Source organism: Pararge aegeria, chromosome 1, assembly GCF_905163445.1.
Source record: "Pararge aegeria chromosome 1, ilParAegt1.1, whole genome shotgun sequence".
In the NCBI taxonomy this organism is placed as follows: domain Eukaryota; kingdom Metazoa; phylum Arthropoda; class Insecta; order Lepidoptera; family Nymphalidae; genus Pararge; species Pararge aegeria.
In genome coordinates this window covers 20,536,305-20,553,157 of record NC_053180.1, presented here as the reverse complement: position 1 = coordinate 20,553,157, position 16,853 = coordinate 20,536,305, and the positions used below count along the sequence as shown (strand labels likewise).

At 35.6% G+C, this 16,853-nt stretch overlaps 2 protein-coding genes across 4 annotated transcripts in view; one reads left to right on the top strand and one right to left on the bottom strand.

The window, feature by feature from the left end:
• The first annotated feature begins 2,684 nt into the window (after positions 1-2,684).
• LOC120637870 (serpin A3-8-like) lies at positions 2,685-4,267 on the top strand. The gene has a single exon (XM_039909919.1). The coding sequence runs from the start codon at positions 2,934-2,936 to the stop codon at positions 4,125-4,127; it is 1,194 nt and encodes a 397-aa protein (XP_039765853.1). The 5' UTR covers positions 2,685-2,933; the 3' UTR covers positions 4,128-4,267.
• A 2,839-nt stretch (positions 4,268-7,106) lies between these two features.
• Positions 7,107-16,853, bottom strand: part of LOC120637852 — a 29,133-nt gene continuing 19,386 nt past the window's right edge. For all 3 annotated transcript variants that reach the window (XM_039909899.1, XM_039909890.1, XM_039909907.1), the window contains 7 exons: positions 15,997-16,262; positions 13,746-13,877; positions 12,681-12,780; positions 11,980-12,098; positions 10,439-10,668; positions 9,452-9,635; positions 7,107-8,896 (listed from right to left, as the gene is read on the bottom strand). In XM_039909899.1, the coding sequence (XP_039765833.1) occupies positions 8,750-8,896; positions 9,452-9,635; positions 10,439-10,668; positions 11,980-12,098; positions 12,681-12,780; positions 13,746-13,877; positions 15,997-16,262 (1,178 nt within the window). In that variant the 3' untranslated portion in view covers positions 7,107-8,749. The remainder of the gene's footprint in view (positions 8,897-9,451; positions 9,636-10,438; positions 10,669-11,979; positions 12,099-12,680; positions 12,781-13,745; positions 13,878-15,996; positions 16,263-16,853) is intronic.

The following is a 16,853-nucleotide window of genomic DNA, read 5'->3' as shown; positions in this document are numbered from 1 at the left end:
ATATATATATTTTGAAATCTATATATATATATATATAAAAGAGATAGTGTGTGGGTATGTTCCCTATAGGCTCCGAAACGGCTGAACCGATTTCAATGAAACTTTCAGAAAATCTCCGGATTGACCTGGCGAGTAATCCTGTAAAGTTTGGTGACGACCGGAGCACTCCTAGTTTTGAACTGTCAAACTGTCAAATACAGCTTTTATTTACTATGATGATATTCTGTTGTTGGGTGTAGATCTTCACCCGCTCGAGAAGAGAATAGAAGAGAATGAATACGGAGAGAAATAAATGATTTAATATATTATGACTTAAATTAAAAATTTTATGACGTAAGTTTATTGTTTAAATAAAATAAAGCAAAATCTAGCCAGGCGCAGCGGGCTGGGTACGCTAGTCTTTTATAAATACACGATGTCCATAACTCAATAATATAAAAACGCCTTCAGTGACTTACATACAACAATAGAATTAAAGCAAGCCAATTTCGTATTATAAAAGAAAAGTACTTCTGTTCTGTTTTGAAAGACTCAATTTTAAGCAAATATTATTTGCGTTATAGCCAAGTGGATAAGGCTTTGACTTTACTTTCTTGAAGACCGAGTTCGAGCCCAGGCACGCACCACAGACTTTTCGGAGTTATGTGCGTTTTTAATTTAAATATCACGAAGACATCGTGAAGAAACCCGCATGTCTGAGAGTTCTCCATAATGTCCTTAACGGCGTGTGAAGTCTACCAATTCGCACTTGGCCAGCTAGTAGACTACGGCCTAACCCCTTCTCACTCTGAGAGGAGAACGTGCACTGTGGCCGGTAAATTGTTTTATGATGATGATGATTAGTAATATTAATTCAATTTTTTATGGGAGTGAAAGTTACTGCAACAATAAAATTCTCCGTACGATTCATGGACAGAGTGGGTCAAAAGACTGATGTTGATTTTATAATCTCACCGCTTGGCTTTAATTTATATCTTGGCAGAAGGAGCGACCCAAAATGAAATTAAGAACTGCACAAGACTTCATTCCAAGAAATGCTTCAGGCGAAAGTTCAAAGATGTTCTCAATAAAATGGACCAGCTTTATCGTTATTGATAAATTATGTAACAACGAAAAATTCTTTAAGGACAAAGTGAAAAAACAAACTCAATAAAGATTGTTGAATTAAACTTCCTCAACCCATATCGACTGCTAGCTGCTGTAAAAGAGCTTCTAAAATGTTCTGATGAATATTGTAGAAGTTAAAACTGACACCGACTGGTACCCAAATGATAAAACGGGACCCTTTCGCCAAGACTTTATCTGTCTGTCTGCCCGTCTGCCCGCCTGCCTGCCTTCCTGTCTGCCCGCCGGTCTACCCGCCTTTCTACCCGCCTGTCTACCCGCCTGTCTACCCACCTGCCTACCCGCCTGTCTACCCGCCTGTCTACCCGCCTGTCTACCCGCCTGTCTACCCGCCTGTCTACCCGCCTGTCTACCCGCCTTTCTACCCGCCTGTCTACCCGCCTGTCTACCCGCCTGTCTACCCGCCTGTCTACGCGGCTGTCTACCCACCTGCCTGCCCACCTACCTGTCTGTCTATCCGCCTGTCTACCTATATATATATATATATATATATATATATACTAGCGGACCCCAGCGCCATTTGTCAGGCTGATTTGTGAATCTAAACCATCCTGGGTGCCACTTAAATGCATACCAAAAAATTCATTCAAATCGGTCCAGCCGTTTAGGAGGAGTTCAGTGACATACACACGCACACAAGAAATATATGCTGGCTGGTAGAAAATGCTTTAGCACTAAATCAGCAGTTTGTAAACGGTTTTTTTGGTTGTGTTATAAAGTGAATAAAAATATTAATAAAACGTGTGTTAGTTTTTTTGTCCTTCCTTTACGTCCTAAATAAGAAACCAATCAACTAGATTTTTGGTATGGAGTTAGTTGAAAGGACGAAGAGTAACGGGTTTCATCCCAGGAAACCAAACCAGTCCCACGGGATTTGAAAAAAGCCGTATTAAACGTGAACGAAGGACGCGGGCAACAGCTAGTACTTATTCAATATGACGTCAATAATTGTAATTTAACAGATTTACTGATCTTACTTTTATTATTTACAAAGTGTTTGGCGGAAGCTCTTCAACTTTTATATACTACAACAAAAACACTAAAGATATGTATAGATATAAGAATAAAAAGCACCTATCGCAATCATGTCTCAAGAATCAATGTAACTGAAGTGAGGTTTGTTAATCCTAGAGTTTTAGAATTGCATTTTAACACGTACGACAGAATTTCAGTTTGGTGCTAGTTAAGTCTATGTCGTTGATGATGAATACGATCGATTGATATGACCAAGAAGCTCCGAGAATGAGTTTTATGGATACGAAGATCCGGCGTAAGTTCTGTGTGTAAGTACACAATGTATCAGACTTTATGCCTAAGAAGGCAAATTACAAGCGAACGTAAGCAAACATGAAGGCAAATAATAATATATATTGTATACCTATAAAACTTAAAATTCAAAATTTATTAGGCCTAATTTATAAGCACTTTTGAAACGTAAAGTCAGTCTGTTTGTAGTGACTCTACCTATATATTTTTCGAGAATGTTTTCCTTGAGCTCTTTTTGATAGTGACTAACTTCCTGTTTATTAACTAGTATGATTTTGCCAGTGACTAGAAACGCACATCTCCTTCCATTGAAATTCTCTAGAATTATCCTCGAATACGGCGGTCAAATATTTGACCCCAGTTTATCTCAGTAGTTTATAAATATCGATCTTGACATAAAACTTCAGTTTAAATAAAACAAGCCTTCAATGAGTACAACAGTATTATTGCGAACGTAAAATAAGTCAATTATTATAGAGTCAAGTGTTAAAGTTATTACTATTTACTGCTAGTTCGAACTACGTAAGATTGGTAAAATCACAATGATTTTGAAAATTGTTTCGTTTATATTTTTATTCACATTAGTTCAAGGAAAAAAGTTAAACTGCAACCATGAAAACGCATTAGTTTCCTTTAAACGTCCTACCTATGACTTTTCCGTACGGCTTTTGGACAGGGTGTCCCGAGACACTCGATTCCACTTTGTGTTCTCACCACTGTCTACATGGCTTCAACTGATGTCTTTGGCTGAAGGAGCAAGAGGGCCGACACAAACTGAAATTTGGCAGGTAACAAGATATCACCGCATGAAATGTTTCAGACGTAAGTTTAGGGAAATTCTCAATTCAATGGATGAAGAATTGAAATTTATGACGAAGAGAACCAACTTTATAGTAATCGACAAATTATTGAGCGTCAAAGAATCATTTAAGACAGAAGTTAACAAAACAAATACAACTAAGATTATTTCATTAAATTTTAATAATCGCGAAGAAGCAGTTGCAAAAATAAATGAAGCGATCGATATGGATGATATAGGTGGTCAATTTGATTCTGATGATTTTAATTTAACAGTTTTACTGATGTCTGATACTGCATCCTTTAAAAGTGACTGGTGGAAGCCTTTCAACCCCGTGTTCACGTCAACAGAAAAGTTTTATTCGGAAGAAAATGTTATCCTCGGAAACGTGAGGATGATGAATCAAGAAGATTACTTTAATTTAACAGAAGTGCCGTTTATTAACGCTAGAGTCTTGGAATTGCCTTTTAATACGAACGACAGACTTTGTATGCTTGTCTTTTTACCAACTGGAGGTACAGTGGTTGATTTGTTTTATAAATTAAAAAATATAAGGTTATCGACCATTTTTAATCTATTTAAAGTGAAGGGGACGAAGTTTGTGAAAGTTGAAATGCCGAGGTTTAAAATAACGTCCGAGTTGCAGAACATACCCGAGCTGATATACGATATGGGTGTGAAAAGGATGTTCTATCCGGAGTTGGCAGACTTCGGAGGTATATCCGACTATCCAGTGTATGCGTCTATAATGACACAGATCGCTGATATCGAAGTTACAGAACAGGAGGCCCGAGCAAGTGTAGTTCCTGCCCCGATAATACGGAGACCTAAACATAGTATACCTTTTACAGCGAACCGGCCCTTTGCATTCCTTATTGTCGACCGATTTACTGAGTCTATACTTTTTGGTGGAATGTACAGTCATCCTTCTATTTAGTAATTATTTGTTTAATTAAATGAAATATAAATTAAAACACATCTTTCACTTTACGAATTTATTGATAATGTTTAATTATGACTAGTATCACATTAACAGCCTCTTATAGTATTAGATATAAACATATACTTACAACGAACACTTGCTATAAATCTGGACAGCTAGATAAACCCAACAGATTTTGTTTATTTTTTTTATAACAATGACAACTGTGTTCCTTTTGAACACAATTGGTAATGCTATTTCATATTCACACGTCAGTCACACGTCTTTCATTGCAATAATAATGTAATATAGCGCCGTATATACAACGTGTAAGTTATCGAATTACGAACTACTGTTGAAGCGTGCATAAAAGATTAAAATATTAAAAGAAGCATATATATTTTCCATACAAACTATTTCACAGCATTATAAGTGTTTACCTTGTGAAAACCCTATTGAGGATAATAGACCGAAACACGCATAGTGCCTACGCTACGTGACGCGTAGCTAATAAGGTGACAGGAGTCTCTTCATTTTAATTTTGCATTTGATGTTAGGGCTGTATCTGATTTCTTTCGGTAAAAACCATGGCAGTGGTTTACGCAAAACTATCAGCATTTACAGATAAGTCCCAGATATAGTAATTAATGTTCCTCTAAAGCATGTGAAATAATATTTCGGTTTTCATTTACACGTTGTATATGTTTTCGACCTTCCAATACATGTGACATTGTGAAGTGTGTAAGTGATTTACACTTACTGAAAGCTAAGAATTGAGAGATATTTTAAATCATATTTAAAATATTATAAATGCAAAAGTGCTTCTGTTAGTTGGTTTGTTTGTCCTTTCTTTACGCCCTAAACAAGCAAACAATCAACTTAATTTTTGGCATAGTGTTAACTGTTAGTTAAAAGGAGACAGAGTAACACAAGCTAATTTTTATGCCAGGGTAAAAAACCGTTCCCACGGGATTTGTAAAAAAACAGTCATAAAAGCGTACGAAGAACGCAGGCAACGACTAGTTGCATCGAAAATACATCACATTTGTCTGTTTGACGCTGTTTATAGCAAATGATGATTAAGGTTCATTGTTTAGCCACTAATAATAATTGGTTGTAACAAAGTACTTTTATAATATATTTCAATATGTCTTATTGAAAATTGAATAATACACAATAACTATCTATTATTAAGAATCCTACTAATATTATAAATGTGAAAGCGTGGATTTTTGTTACTCAATAACGCAAAAACTATTGAACGGATTTGGATGAAATTTGGCATGCATGTAGCCTTTGACATGGAAAAGAACATAGGCTATCTTTTATCCCGGGAAATAAGAGAGTTCGCGCGGGAACAACAAAACCTTAATCCACGCAACGAGATCGCGGGTATCAGCTAGTATTATATAAAGCAACATTATGAGTAGGTAGATAGTCTGAACTATGGAATAGCTCGCACTTTCTTAAATATTATCAATATTGCCATCTATATTTTCAAAATTAAGCTTAATTTGCTAAACTTCGCGAAAATGGGAGAAAAAAATTTCTTCAATCCTTATACTCCACACCAAACAGATCTTCGGCAATATACCTACGCAAGTTTTGTTCCGAAACCGGAGCATCCTCAGGAGATGTTGACTTTACAATGAATAATTGTTAAGACTTAACAATTATTCTGATTTCGCGGAGTATAGCAAATTAAGCTTAATTTTGATAATATATTATGGATTTCCGCAATGTAACGCCTGCTTCTATCCAATAATATTGCCATCCTCAGTCTATTAACGTCCCATTGCTAGGTACCTACAGGCCTCTACTCTCATAACAAGAGGTTTCTGGAATATATACCCACCACGCTTCTATAATGCGGGTCGGTGGGAATTTCGATAACTATCGCGTTAGTTATAATTGATTAAGTTTCTCTGACAACAAATAGCAAAGAGACAGTTTACAAATAATACCGTTTGAGTAGGTATAATGCTCTAATTATTGGAATTGTTTTCATCATCAGACCCTTATCATATCCGAGACGAAATATACGTGCAACTAGTGGCTCTTAATTCGGGTTGTATATCCATTGATTGCGTTGCTCTAATTCTCTAAGACATAGGCAACCACGGTAATTTCATAAAAAAATAGACTTATAACGTCTATCTAGGTTTCCCTTTACACTTTCATCTCCCTAATTAATCCGATTGATGATATTGAGCTTAGATTCACCACGTAACGATACAGGGTATGCACAGGGTATGCCCTAAGCGGGATGATATAAAATCAAAACAATCTCTAGCACGAGTTATAATAAGCATAAGCATAGTAAGAGTTATAAAAAGGCCTACCCTTAAGTGTTTATGTCTCGTACTGAAGATTTTTCCTATTTTATGTCATCTGCATACTATGTACGCCACTACGTGCGGGTTGGCGGGCTTAAACCAGTTTCACTTATGCTAATTAGAATAAAACATTTTGTTAGACATGATTATAAAATTATTGATATTAAATTTTATCAAAAACGGACACTAAACTTAATAGGTTATCCTTATCACAAATTATAGTTTTGTTATTGTTCTGTAGTCCGACAAAGACTGTGTTGTTTGTATCGAGAGTAATATTTTAGGAATGGTCAGTGAAGCGATAAATAATTACAATAAATAACGATAGTATCAACTCGAAAGAAAAGAAAAAATGGTTTTCTGAAGAATATAAAAAGAACTACCTAGCTAGTTGGAATTGCACATGACGGTTTCATAACACTTATTTGCACTATTAAGATTGAGCAAAAAATAGCTATAAACACGTTTCTTGTATGGGATATAATATAATATTTTATATACTCCCTTCTTATTATATAGCGTTTTTTTATAGCTATAATTGAGTGACCAAACAGATGGCCACCCTGATGGTAAGTGTAAAATAATCGCACATAAACAGAGCAACACTTCGCAGGGCATGCAAGGCACGACCTGCAACGTACCGCCCTGTGTCCAACAACCTGAGGCGTAGGTGCCTGTTTTATTACACATTTTTTATACTTTATAATTAAACCGGTAATCACGCCCTACTGACCGAAACACAGCACTGCAATAAAGCTACTTAGCGGCAGAAATAAGCACGGTGGTAGTACTTACCCGGACGAACTCAGTCACAAAAAGCTCTTCTACTTCTTGAAATTATAGCGTCAATAGAAACAAACATTTTGTGAAAATTTTAACTCTATCGAGGCTAGTGCAATCCTGATGGCACTCTCAGGACTTGAAATGAATTTTGAAATTATAATAATAACATCTCATAGATCTATCCCTATCATGGAGCGCGCCATCCCGCATTTTAGGGAGCCTCTGCCCAGCAGTGGGACTTTAATAGGCCTATGCCCGTTTTCACTAAACCAAGGCATCGCTTAAATCGAATTCCTAACGATTTAGGCGATATCTAAAGAAAAAAAATGCTCCGCCAACTCTTAGGTGATGACTATTAGTTAACGGTTGATTTATTTATTTAATACCAGTTGTTAAGAATATTAGTCTCCGAAATGATAATTAGGAGAAATATTTTTAACTATGTATCACATTACGTTTATACTAAAGTTTACACAATTTCTAAGCTTTGATTGAAACTATTTTTGCTTTCTTGTGAAATATATTGCTCGCTTATTTCGTATACTATAATATCGTTTTCACATTAATTTAAATCGGAGATCTCTTTATTTTTTTTAGTTTTTGCGACACTGACCATTCTAGAAATGACACCCTTCAATCTATATGGATTTAATATAATTATGTACACGCCTTAATATCTTTGTTATGTGCCCTTAAAATATTATAATATTGATTATGTCTCGGGCGTATACAAATCTCAAAACTAAAATAAAATTAAGGTCTAATAGTACTACCATCCTTTTCACAATATTCCCTGTCGTAAAGGAATACATTATATAATAATAATAGAAGTATTTTTATAATTTCATTACTTCTTAGCGTAAAGTACGTACCTATGTATAAGGTTATTTACATTATTTTATATTATAAGGTAAGCAAAAATCGACTTAGTACACCTAAATAATAAATTCGTTGATAAAATCGTTGTAGGCAAAGTTGGACCCTGAGGTTTTTAGGTAAGTAATTAATATATTCGAATAAGCTCCAGTATCTATTTTGTAAGATACATTTTAACAATTCTTGGAACGGTGGAAACAACTTAAATCTATTAAATGTTTATACTATGAATGTGTGCGTGTGGACACAGTCAAAGAGAATACAAACACTACGTTGTGGAGGCTGGTGAACGCACAGTGAACGGATAACGTAGTGTTCATATACCCAATATATCCACTTTAGTGAATGTTCCTGACATGTGATTCGGGCACCTATTAATTACATACATAGTTACGTATAATATTTTGTTTTTTTTAAATAGACTAAGTTTGTTTTAAATTAAAATATCATGTAAACTTCTTCCCTTATCCCACGTCATTCTGGAGTTTGCAGCACTTCTTCTTCAAACTACTGAAGATTGATTTATGGTTTTGTTTTAACGACGTCAACCCTCTTTGGAAATATACCATCACATGACATCTTATGATTTAAAAGTCTTGGGTTATTTTGTATATAATGGATAGACCATTTAATTTTTCGGTGCTATTGAAATGCAAACAGGAGTATCAAAATCGGCACAGCAATCACACAGGCCATGTACACTGACGTCCGAGGTTCACATTCTGATATAATCACGAACTGCTCGTTCCAAAGTGAGTCGTTGTTTCGTAGAGGCAGCTCTAAGACCACCTGAAACAATCAAAGATCCTGTATACAAGTTGAAACGAACGAAGCTGAAATGTAAAACAGGAACCCGTTTTAAAAGCTATGATTGAGGCCCTAAATTTTAGGGCCTTTGTTAAAAAGAACGGGTGTGACGTAAGCTTACGTCACAACACATAGTCCATCCTGCGGGCGTTCGAGTATTTTGGGTGCGGCCAATCATATATCTCCTGCTCGAACGCGCACTTGTGATTGGTCATTCGGTAAGCGCAATCTTTAACGCCGCTAAGGACGCAGGACACAAATAATTTACTTTGCAAAGTGATTTCAATATTTTTAGGATTAGATTAATTGGTTCAGAATGATTAATTCCACCGCATAAAGCAGGAGATATTATTTTACAATGTCTGTTTGTATGATATATATTATATTAGGATTATAATACTGAAACAAAACGTCAATAATATCAATATAATACTGCACTAAGGAGGATTCCCAGGAGATCCTATAATGTTTTGGTGAAAATCTGATGAACTCTCGGGTCTGATGAACTCCTTAACGGAATTAAGAATATTAGATTACCTTCTGGCTAGAAAAGATATCCAGCGGCAGATCACAGCGTTCAGTGCTATTCCTGCACTCCCTCAACGTGGTGCGGGCGACGTCGTATCTCGTCTTCTGCAGGTCGAAGCGAGCCCGGATGAAGTTTCTCTGCACTTCGTTTTCGGAGTTGAACACGAAGAAGTAGTAACCGTTAGCTGGCACTCTAAAATTAAGAATGTTTTACACGTAAGTATATTAAATGCACGTGAAGTCTCAAAATCCGCATTTGACCAGCGTATTATATAACAGCCTTAGCCCTGTAGTATAATTTGCTCGTCGAGAGCGATCACGTGCTGAGAGGGAGACCCTCAAATATTAATGACTGAAAACCTCGAATCTCTATCTATGCATGTAGGTACCATGGAATTAGGAACATACAGAAAGCGTGTATACAATATATATTGATAGCATGTTTCTCGAACGGGTTAGTCATTTCATACCATAGTAGTTGACAGTAATTATTTTACCCTTAATATTATAAACGGGGATTGAATACACACCTTAAAAAATGGGGATAATGGGACCAGTTTGTGAGCTAGCAACGTTCCGCGGGTGAAAAGTGATACGTCCGCGGTGCGTTTTTACTGTTTTTAGGCACAATACACTGCGTGCAATGATGGCTGAATGAGGGTGTGTGCTCAATTCTGTGGTACGTACACTGGTTGGTATTGTCTCCGTATATTATACGTTCTTGGGCCACTTGTGACCAGCACTGATCGATGTCGTCTGCCCACCTAGTGCGGGGGTCTACCAGCGCTGCGTGTTGTCTTTTTACAACCAGCGTCGTCCACGAGACATACAGAGCGATACTCTGAGTGTAATTCTCTTTTTTAAGGAGTGACCACGAGCTTTCTTATTAGGTCCATAATAATAGCAACCACGTTTCCGAGACATATGTCATTTCTCGATTTTAAGTTGGCCAATATTTAGTACAAAATTAAAGAAAATAATATTAAGACTACAAACCTATATGTTAAAGCGTTCGCCCTGGCCGCCGTATGGCTCTGAGATTCAGAAACACCAGGGCGGCATGAGGAGTGAGGCGTCAGTGGTAGATTCAGTATGAGACCAGCGCACTCGAGTAATGCTTCTTCACTGCTTGAGAAAGACGACCAAAACTCTGAGTTGGACATGTCAAAGGCAGTTGTTTCGTTGATTTGATTGTGGTGCTCCGCGAAGCCATCTGGTTCGAGACCCTGTAATTAGGAAACAATTCTTAATGAGATATGTTTTCTTTCATGAAATAAGCATAAAAAGGCTCTTTTAATATATACATACAAATCATTAAGTACATTGTGGTGAATTAATTCTTATAATTACAATGATAAATTAAATTAACAAGGAGCGATTGTCTAGTGATTTTCGCAATCTGTCGATTGTAAAAGTGTATGCTGTGGCGCAAATTTTCAAAACTATGAGCGTGTACTAAAATACTGCTTTGCCTAATTAAGGATGATTATTTTGATCACAGTAGGGGTGAGGTTTTATATAATCTTTAACGAACCTGTTTGATTATCGATTATTTTCAAAGTTCTATGAATTACATGCAATGCATACAGCATTGCATGGTCAGATTATAAATTATGATACAAATAATTTGATAACTCATTTCTTTTCTTTTAAACTTATTCCCATCTATGAATTTTACAATATACACGACTGGCATTATGGATGTATAATAATTTCTTATTAAATTTAAAATAATTTGTTACATGCATAAGTAACACTTTATTTTAACAAATAATTATAAGTGCGACAATATCTGTATTTTATTTCACCGGAATATAAATCGAAACTTGACGGGCCCTGCAACTGCCAAAATGATCATCCTAAATGAAATGAAATATTTTCTTAATTTACTTACGAGAGTTGAGAGCCACTCGTTTTATTTATTTTGTATTTTTTGAAGTAAAACTTCTTTGGGCAAGACTAGGGAGTAACTCAGATCTTTTTTCTGACGGAAGTAACACTAACGTCAGACGTCTATGTAGTTTCCGCTATTTAAAAATAATAATTTGGATTGGTCGCAAGTATGTCATATACTCCACGCTTCTTGACGACACGCCAGCTAGTGGCAAATATCGTAATCAATTAGGATTATATATTTCCAATATTTTCAAACGGATCAATTGTGAATAGCAACGTGAATAAAAATTCAAAAATATTTATTAAATAGAAAACTAAATGAAATGGCGGTGTCCCAGGAACATTTTACTCCTTTATCAATAAATAATAAAAAAACTTTTACTTCAGCCTTAGTGTCCTAGGTACTGAAGGAAACTAAACTAACCGGAACTAAAGGGCGTGCCTCCGATCAACGGTATTATATGCCCGAACTAAATAATTAATCAGATCCAAAACATTAGGATACAACGGAAAATACAGCTATCCTTATCAACAGGGCACGTTAAGAAAATGAGATTATATTTTCGGTCTAAAGATTTTAAGTCTATCGGGTAAAGGTAGGCATCGTAGGTTAAACAACGAGTATGATGAAGATACCTTACCTCTTCAGCCGCGAAGTCCCTCGCTTCATCGTCCTCATTAAATTGTTTCTGGAGCTCAATTTGCCCCAGCAGTAGCTCCCGTTTGTGTCTTGCATCTTCCATTGCCTGACGACGTCTTTCTGAAACGGCGATTGATCGTTATTTTAAATGTTATATTTTAATCAGGATTTGATGCAGCTGATAAAAGTATCAGTAAAGTTCTTCAAAACTATCTGGACTCGGTACAAACTTGGGGTACAATAATTACGTAATTGTTAGATTTTGGGGAGATGTATTTCTATCAACTTATCTCAATATATTGCCTATAATATTATTATTAATTTTAAATGCCAATGTGAGATGGTGATAACAAAAACCCGGCTAAGTTTGTTAGGGGCTTCTTCTTAGACCAGGACGCGTTTGTAACACTTGTAGCTTTAGTTTTAAGTTTACGAATGTGGTTATCGCCATCATCTCACTACCGTGTAATTCTCATGTAATGTACGCATCAAAAGTGCCACCTATGGGCCGGGCCTACTTGAATACTGATATTTTTGACTTTGTCTTTGACTTCGACTATTATATCCTAAGCTTACATGGCGTCGTAATATCATCTCTGTTTATAAAGTTCATGGTACACTGAGTTTGTACATTTCTACATTAATCAGGCGAGGACTCGAATAAAGGATTTAGGAAACGCCCCAGTAGGAATGGGCACTTACGCTGTCTCTGTTTTCTGGTTTTTTCTTCATCAATAGCTTCCACTAACACATTGCGAAGGTGATCCAAATCTTCATCGCTACGCGTGACTGTATCTGAAGCCTGTAAAAAAATACAATAAAAGTGTATTCATTCGTTCACAATTACTATACAAACAAACAAAACACTTTCCAGGTTAGGCCACGGTGGTCGATATACAGAGAGATTTTCCAACTACGCAGGATATATTATTGAAGTGCAGAAGTGTGTGCGCAAACACAGTTACACCCTCCATTCCTTACTCTCATTATCTGATGTGACGGCAGAGCCGACTCCACCGGAGAAAGATCAGGCCAGGGCTTATAGCTTAACGTGCTCGCCGAGGCATGGGGGTGAATCACCGCCAATTTCATAACATCGGGCTGGTACTTATTCTATGATAGAAAGACCCCATATTATTCTAACCTAACCTAGCTAACCTGGGAATCGAACCCAGGACCTCGTAATCGCCAGTCGAATATGATAACCACTAGCAACCAACGAGGCAGTTACACAATACAATATTGCCGTTTGAATTGGGTGACTATCAAGGTGATTTTTGGGTAATGTCTAACCGAATCCTAACACGCTGAATACATTATGAAAAAGAGTAAATCCGTTAATTTTAAATAGTTAAGATATTTGTGTTCTGAATTTATACTCAATCTAATTAGCATCTTTATACGTAAGGCATATTTTAGAAGAATAAGCACGTTCCTTGCTTAAATTCAAGTTCAAGTTCAAGATTCTACCGAGGAGAAGCCGGCAAGAAACTCAGGAGTTGCTCTTTTCCAACATCATTTTACAATTTAACAATCTTTGTTCTATCTTGTGTGAGATGAAAGCGGAGCGGCTTGCTTCCAGGCATTCATTAAGAAATTTATCAATAGTATAGTAACTTCAATGTATTAAATGTGTTATTGTACTTTCTTTAAACTTATGTAATGGTAAATCTAATATTACCTTCGGTATCATGTTATAAAATAAGGGTACTGGGCTGGTAGGGGGGCTTATTTAAAGGGTCTCTCTTTTTTGGTAACAAAGCCTACCTGATCTTGGTAGGCCACTCCCATCGTCTTGTGCAGGCGCGCCAGAACTCGTTTTCCTCTATCCCCCAAACCTTGCAATTGTTTCAGCACTTCATCGAAAACTTCTTTTGAGTTTGCTTCTTCTTTACTATTCTAGAAAGCATTAATTGAAATCATGTTAAATTATAATTTATTACAGAAAACGAGAGACTTTGGAAAATTGTAGATAATCATGAAAAACTAATAGAGTCGGTGGTAAAAGGTGTTGAAATAAATTACCATGGGCGTTAACTTTTCTATAATTTATTACTATGCGTAGATAAGAAACATCATATTATTATCATCATGTATGTGATACGATAAATGTAATCCGGGGATCTTAGATTATCAGATCTAGTAGGGAAATAGTCACGTCCGTTGTCAGGCCGTTTGTTACTACGCCATTTCAACTCTAATATATGTCAGTAGGTTATTGGTATGATAACGAAAATAAAATAATCTGAACTTGATGGTTACACATCATAGCCAAAAATCTAACTACTAAATTTTTGACAAAGGTACTAGATATGTCTTTGGTATTGAAGTGATGAATTCACTCCTCAACTTTAAACTGAAATGAAATGAAAATGAAAATGAAAAAATGAAAATGAAAACCGAGAGCGTAAATTTTTGTAAATGTTTTGAGCTGAGAAGAAGGTACAGCTGCTTATATAAAATAATAGATAATAACTGATTATATATTCTACTTGAAGTGGTGATAGCCAGTGGGTAAGACTTCGCCTTCACTTTCGTGGGGCCGAGTTTGAGTGCCAGCACGCGCCTCTGACTTTTCTAAGTTATGTGCGAGTTAAAGAAATTAAAATAAAATAGGACTTGCTTCAACAAAGGTGTGTAAAGTCCGCCGATTCGCATTGGGCTACGGCCTCAACCCTTTCGCATTGCGGGAGGAAACCCGTGCCAGTCAGTTGGTAATGGGTTGATATGACGAGCCTCCCAACCCACATTAGTGCAGTGTTAGTTAACTCTTTTTTACGAGACAAGAAGACTATACTAAGATGGCTTAACGTGCTCTCGGGTACACGGCGGAGGGGCACAAAATTATAAGCTGCACAAACCTAGATGTCATAATTTTGAACTTGTTCAGCTATATGGGTATTATAATGGATATAATCGGTAGCGTTTAGCACGTGCCGACGAATTCTTTACGATGGAATATGAGCCATTTACAATGGTAAAGCTTTGCTATCAAAATTGCTATAATAAAGTCGATCTTGAACTCGTAATCTTTTAAGATTATTATGTTTAAAGATTATTATGTATTTACGATTAAAGGCTGCCATCTCCGATAACGAAAGAGATAAAAAAATTCCATACTTAAAACTTATTTTGCGTTTTTTAATTACTAGGAGAAGATCAGTAGATTAATCTCTTAACGCCTGGTTTTAGATGAAAATCGTGGCCTGGTTTTTATTTGAATTATCATTGGAAATCATTTAAATTGATGAGGTATACAAGTACAATACTTTTTTGTGTTGTGCTAAACGCACATGTACCAATAAAGCGAAAATAAGATATATATTAAGGCATGAATCGGAAGGCATAATTGTTATGTTTGAAGTCATTGTTAAATAGAAAAAGTTGGTAATTAAAATTGTTGCTGATCATTTTATATTAGGCTATAAGGTTAAGAAAACATAATGATAACTTGAGATTCTGTGTTGTAATTTTGTGTGAACTGATAACATTCCAATCAATTTTATAAATTAAATATTAAAAATCCTTCGTGATTAAACGTTAACAAGAAATAAAATGTTTAACAATTCAAGACTTCTCGTATAACAGCCTAAACAAATATACTTGATCTCGTTAATTAGTTAATATCTGTTAAGCGAAAAGGCTCAGCTAAGAATATAAAGACTTGATTGCAATCACATATGATGGTAATAATGCAGAAGAAGCGTACAAGCCTAAAAGATGCCCTCCTACTTTTTTAAGGTACGTGTATTTAAAACAAAGAAAATGCTGTTCTTACGTGTCAATGAAACAATTTTGGTATATATTTATAATGTAATTCACAGTTGTGTTAGAGGTTAACTAAATCGCAAAGTTTTAAAGCACGCTCTCAGAAACAAACATTGTAAAATATAGTCGTTGGTTTGGTCTTATCTAATTTAAATAAGTCAATTGCATATAATAAACGTTAGGTATAATAACCATATCAACAACAATGTAATAAAGCCAGCATGTTTAGAAATGGTATCTTAAGACTTACCGGATCTTTATCCGTCGTATTAAGTTTTGTATTAGCATTATTCTTAATTCCATTTTCCATTGTTCTCTTATCATTCATCGAATGTTTGGATTTAGAATTGATAAGATTATCTTCTTCACTAAGATCAATTTCCTTTTGTAAATTCGTATTTGTCGTATTCTTTGTGGTATTACTTGCAGTTTGGATAACGGATTTTATATCTGCACTTTCCATCTTCGTTTTACTTGAATTACTCTTAATTTGCTCGCTGATACTTGTGTCTATATCTGGGGAAAATAAAGAAATAAAATACATAATTGTATTATGAGTTACACAGTTGTGGAAGAACATACTTCGTTTACTGCCACTAATAACATGAAAACCTTATGGGCAAACGTAAATAGGTCTAACCTAGACAAGGAATATGCTTACAATAATGAAGTATTAGTAGCATTTAGTTTAACCACAAGGTGTCGCTGGCGGGAACATATTTGCCCTCAGATGAAATATAATTTTTACACTTTCATGTAATATTATATGTTCGTAGTTCTATTAACAATAAGCTATTTATAAAAAAAAATAACACCACACCGAGGTACATAGTAACCAAAATATTCTATCAATAAAGCTACCAAGGTTTATACCTTGTTTGTAACTAGCTCTGTTTGGAGAAAACTCAGTTGATTATTTTTCTTGCCAGTATCTCACAGTAACCTAAAACTAAGTGTTCAATTATTATAGAATAGTAATGTTCTAAATATTTAATTAACTTCAGTAAGGTTATCATGAGTAAATAATGGGTTTTCAGTAGACATGCATTATTGTTTATAATATCCAAGATAGCTTTTGGCATAATGGGATGTGACTTTGTTATTTGT

Excerpts from the sequence above, each read along its gene's own strand:
- LOC120637870 (XM_039909919.1), top strand. The coding sequence starts at position 2,934 with ATGATTTTGAAAATTGTTTCGTTTATATTTTTATTCACATTAGTTCAA.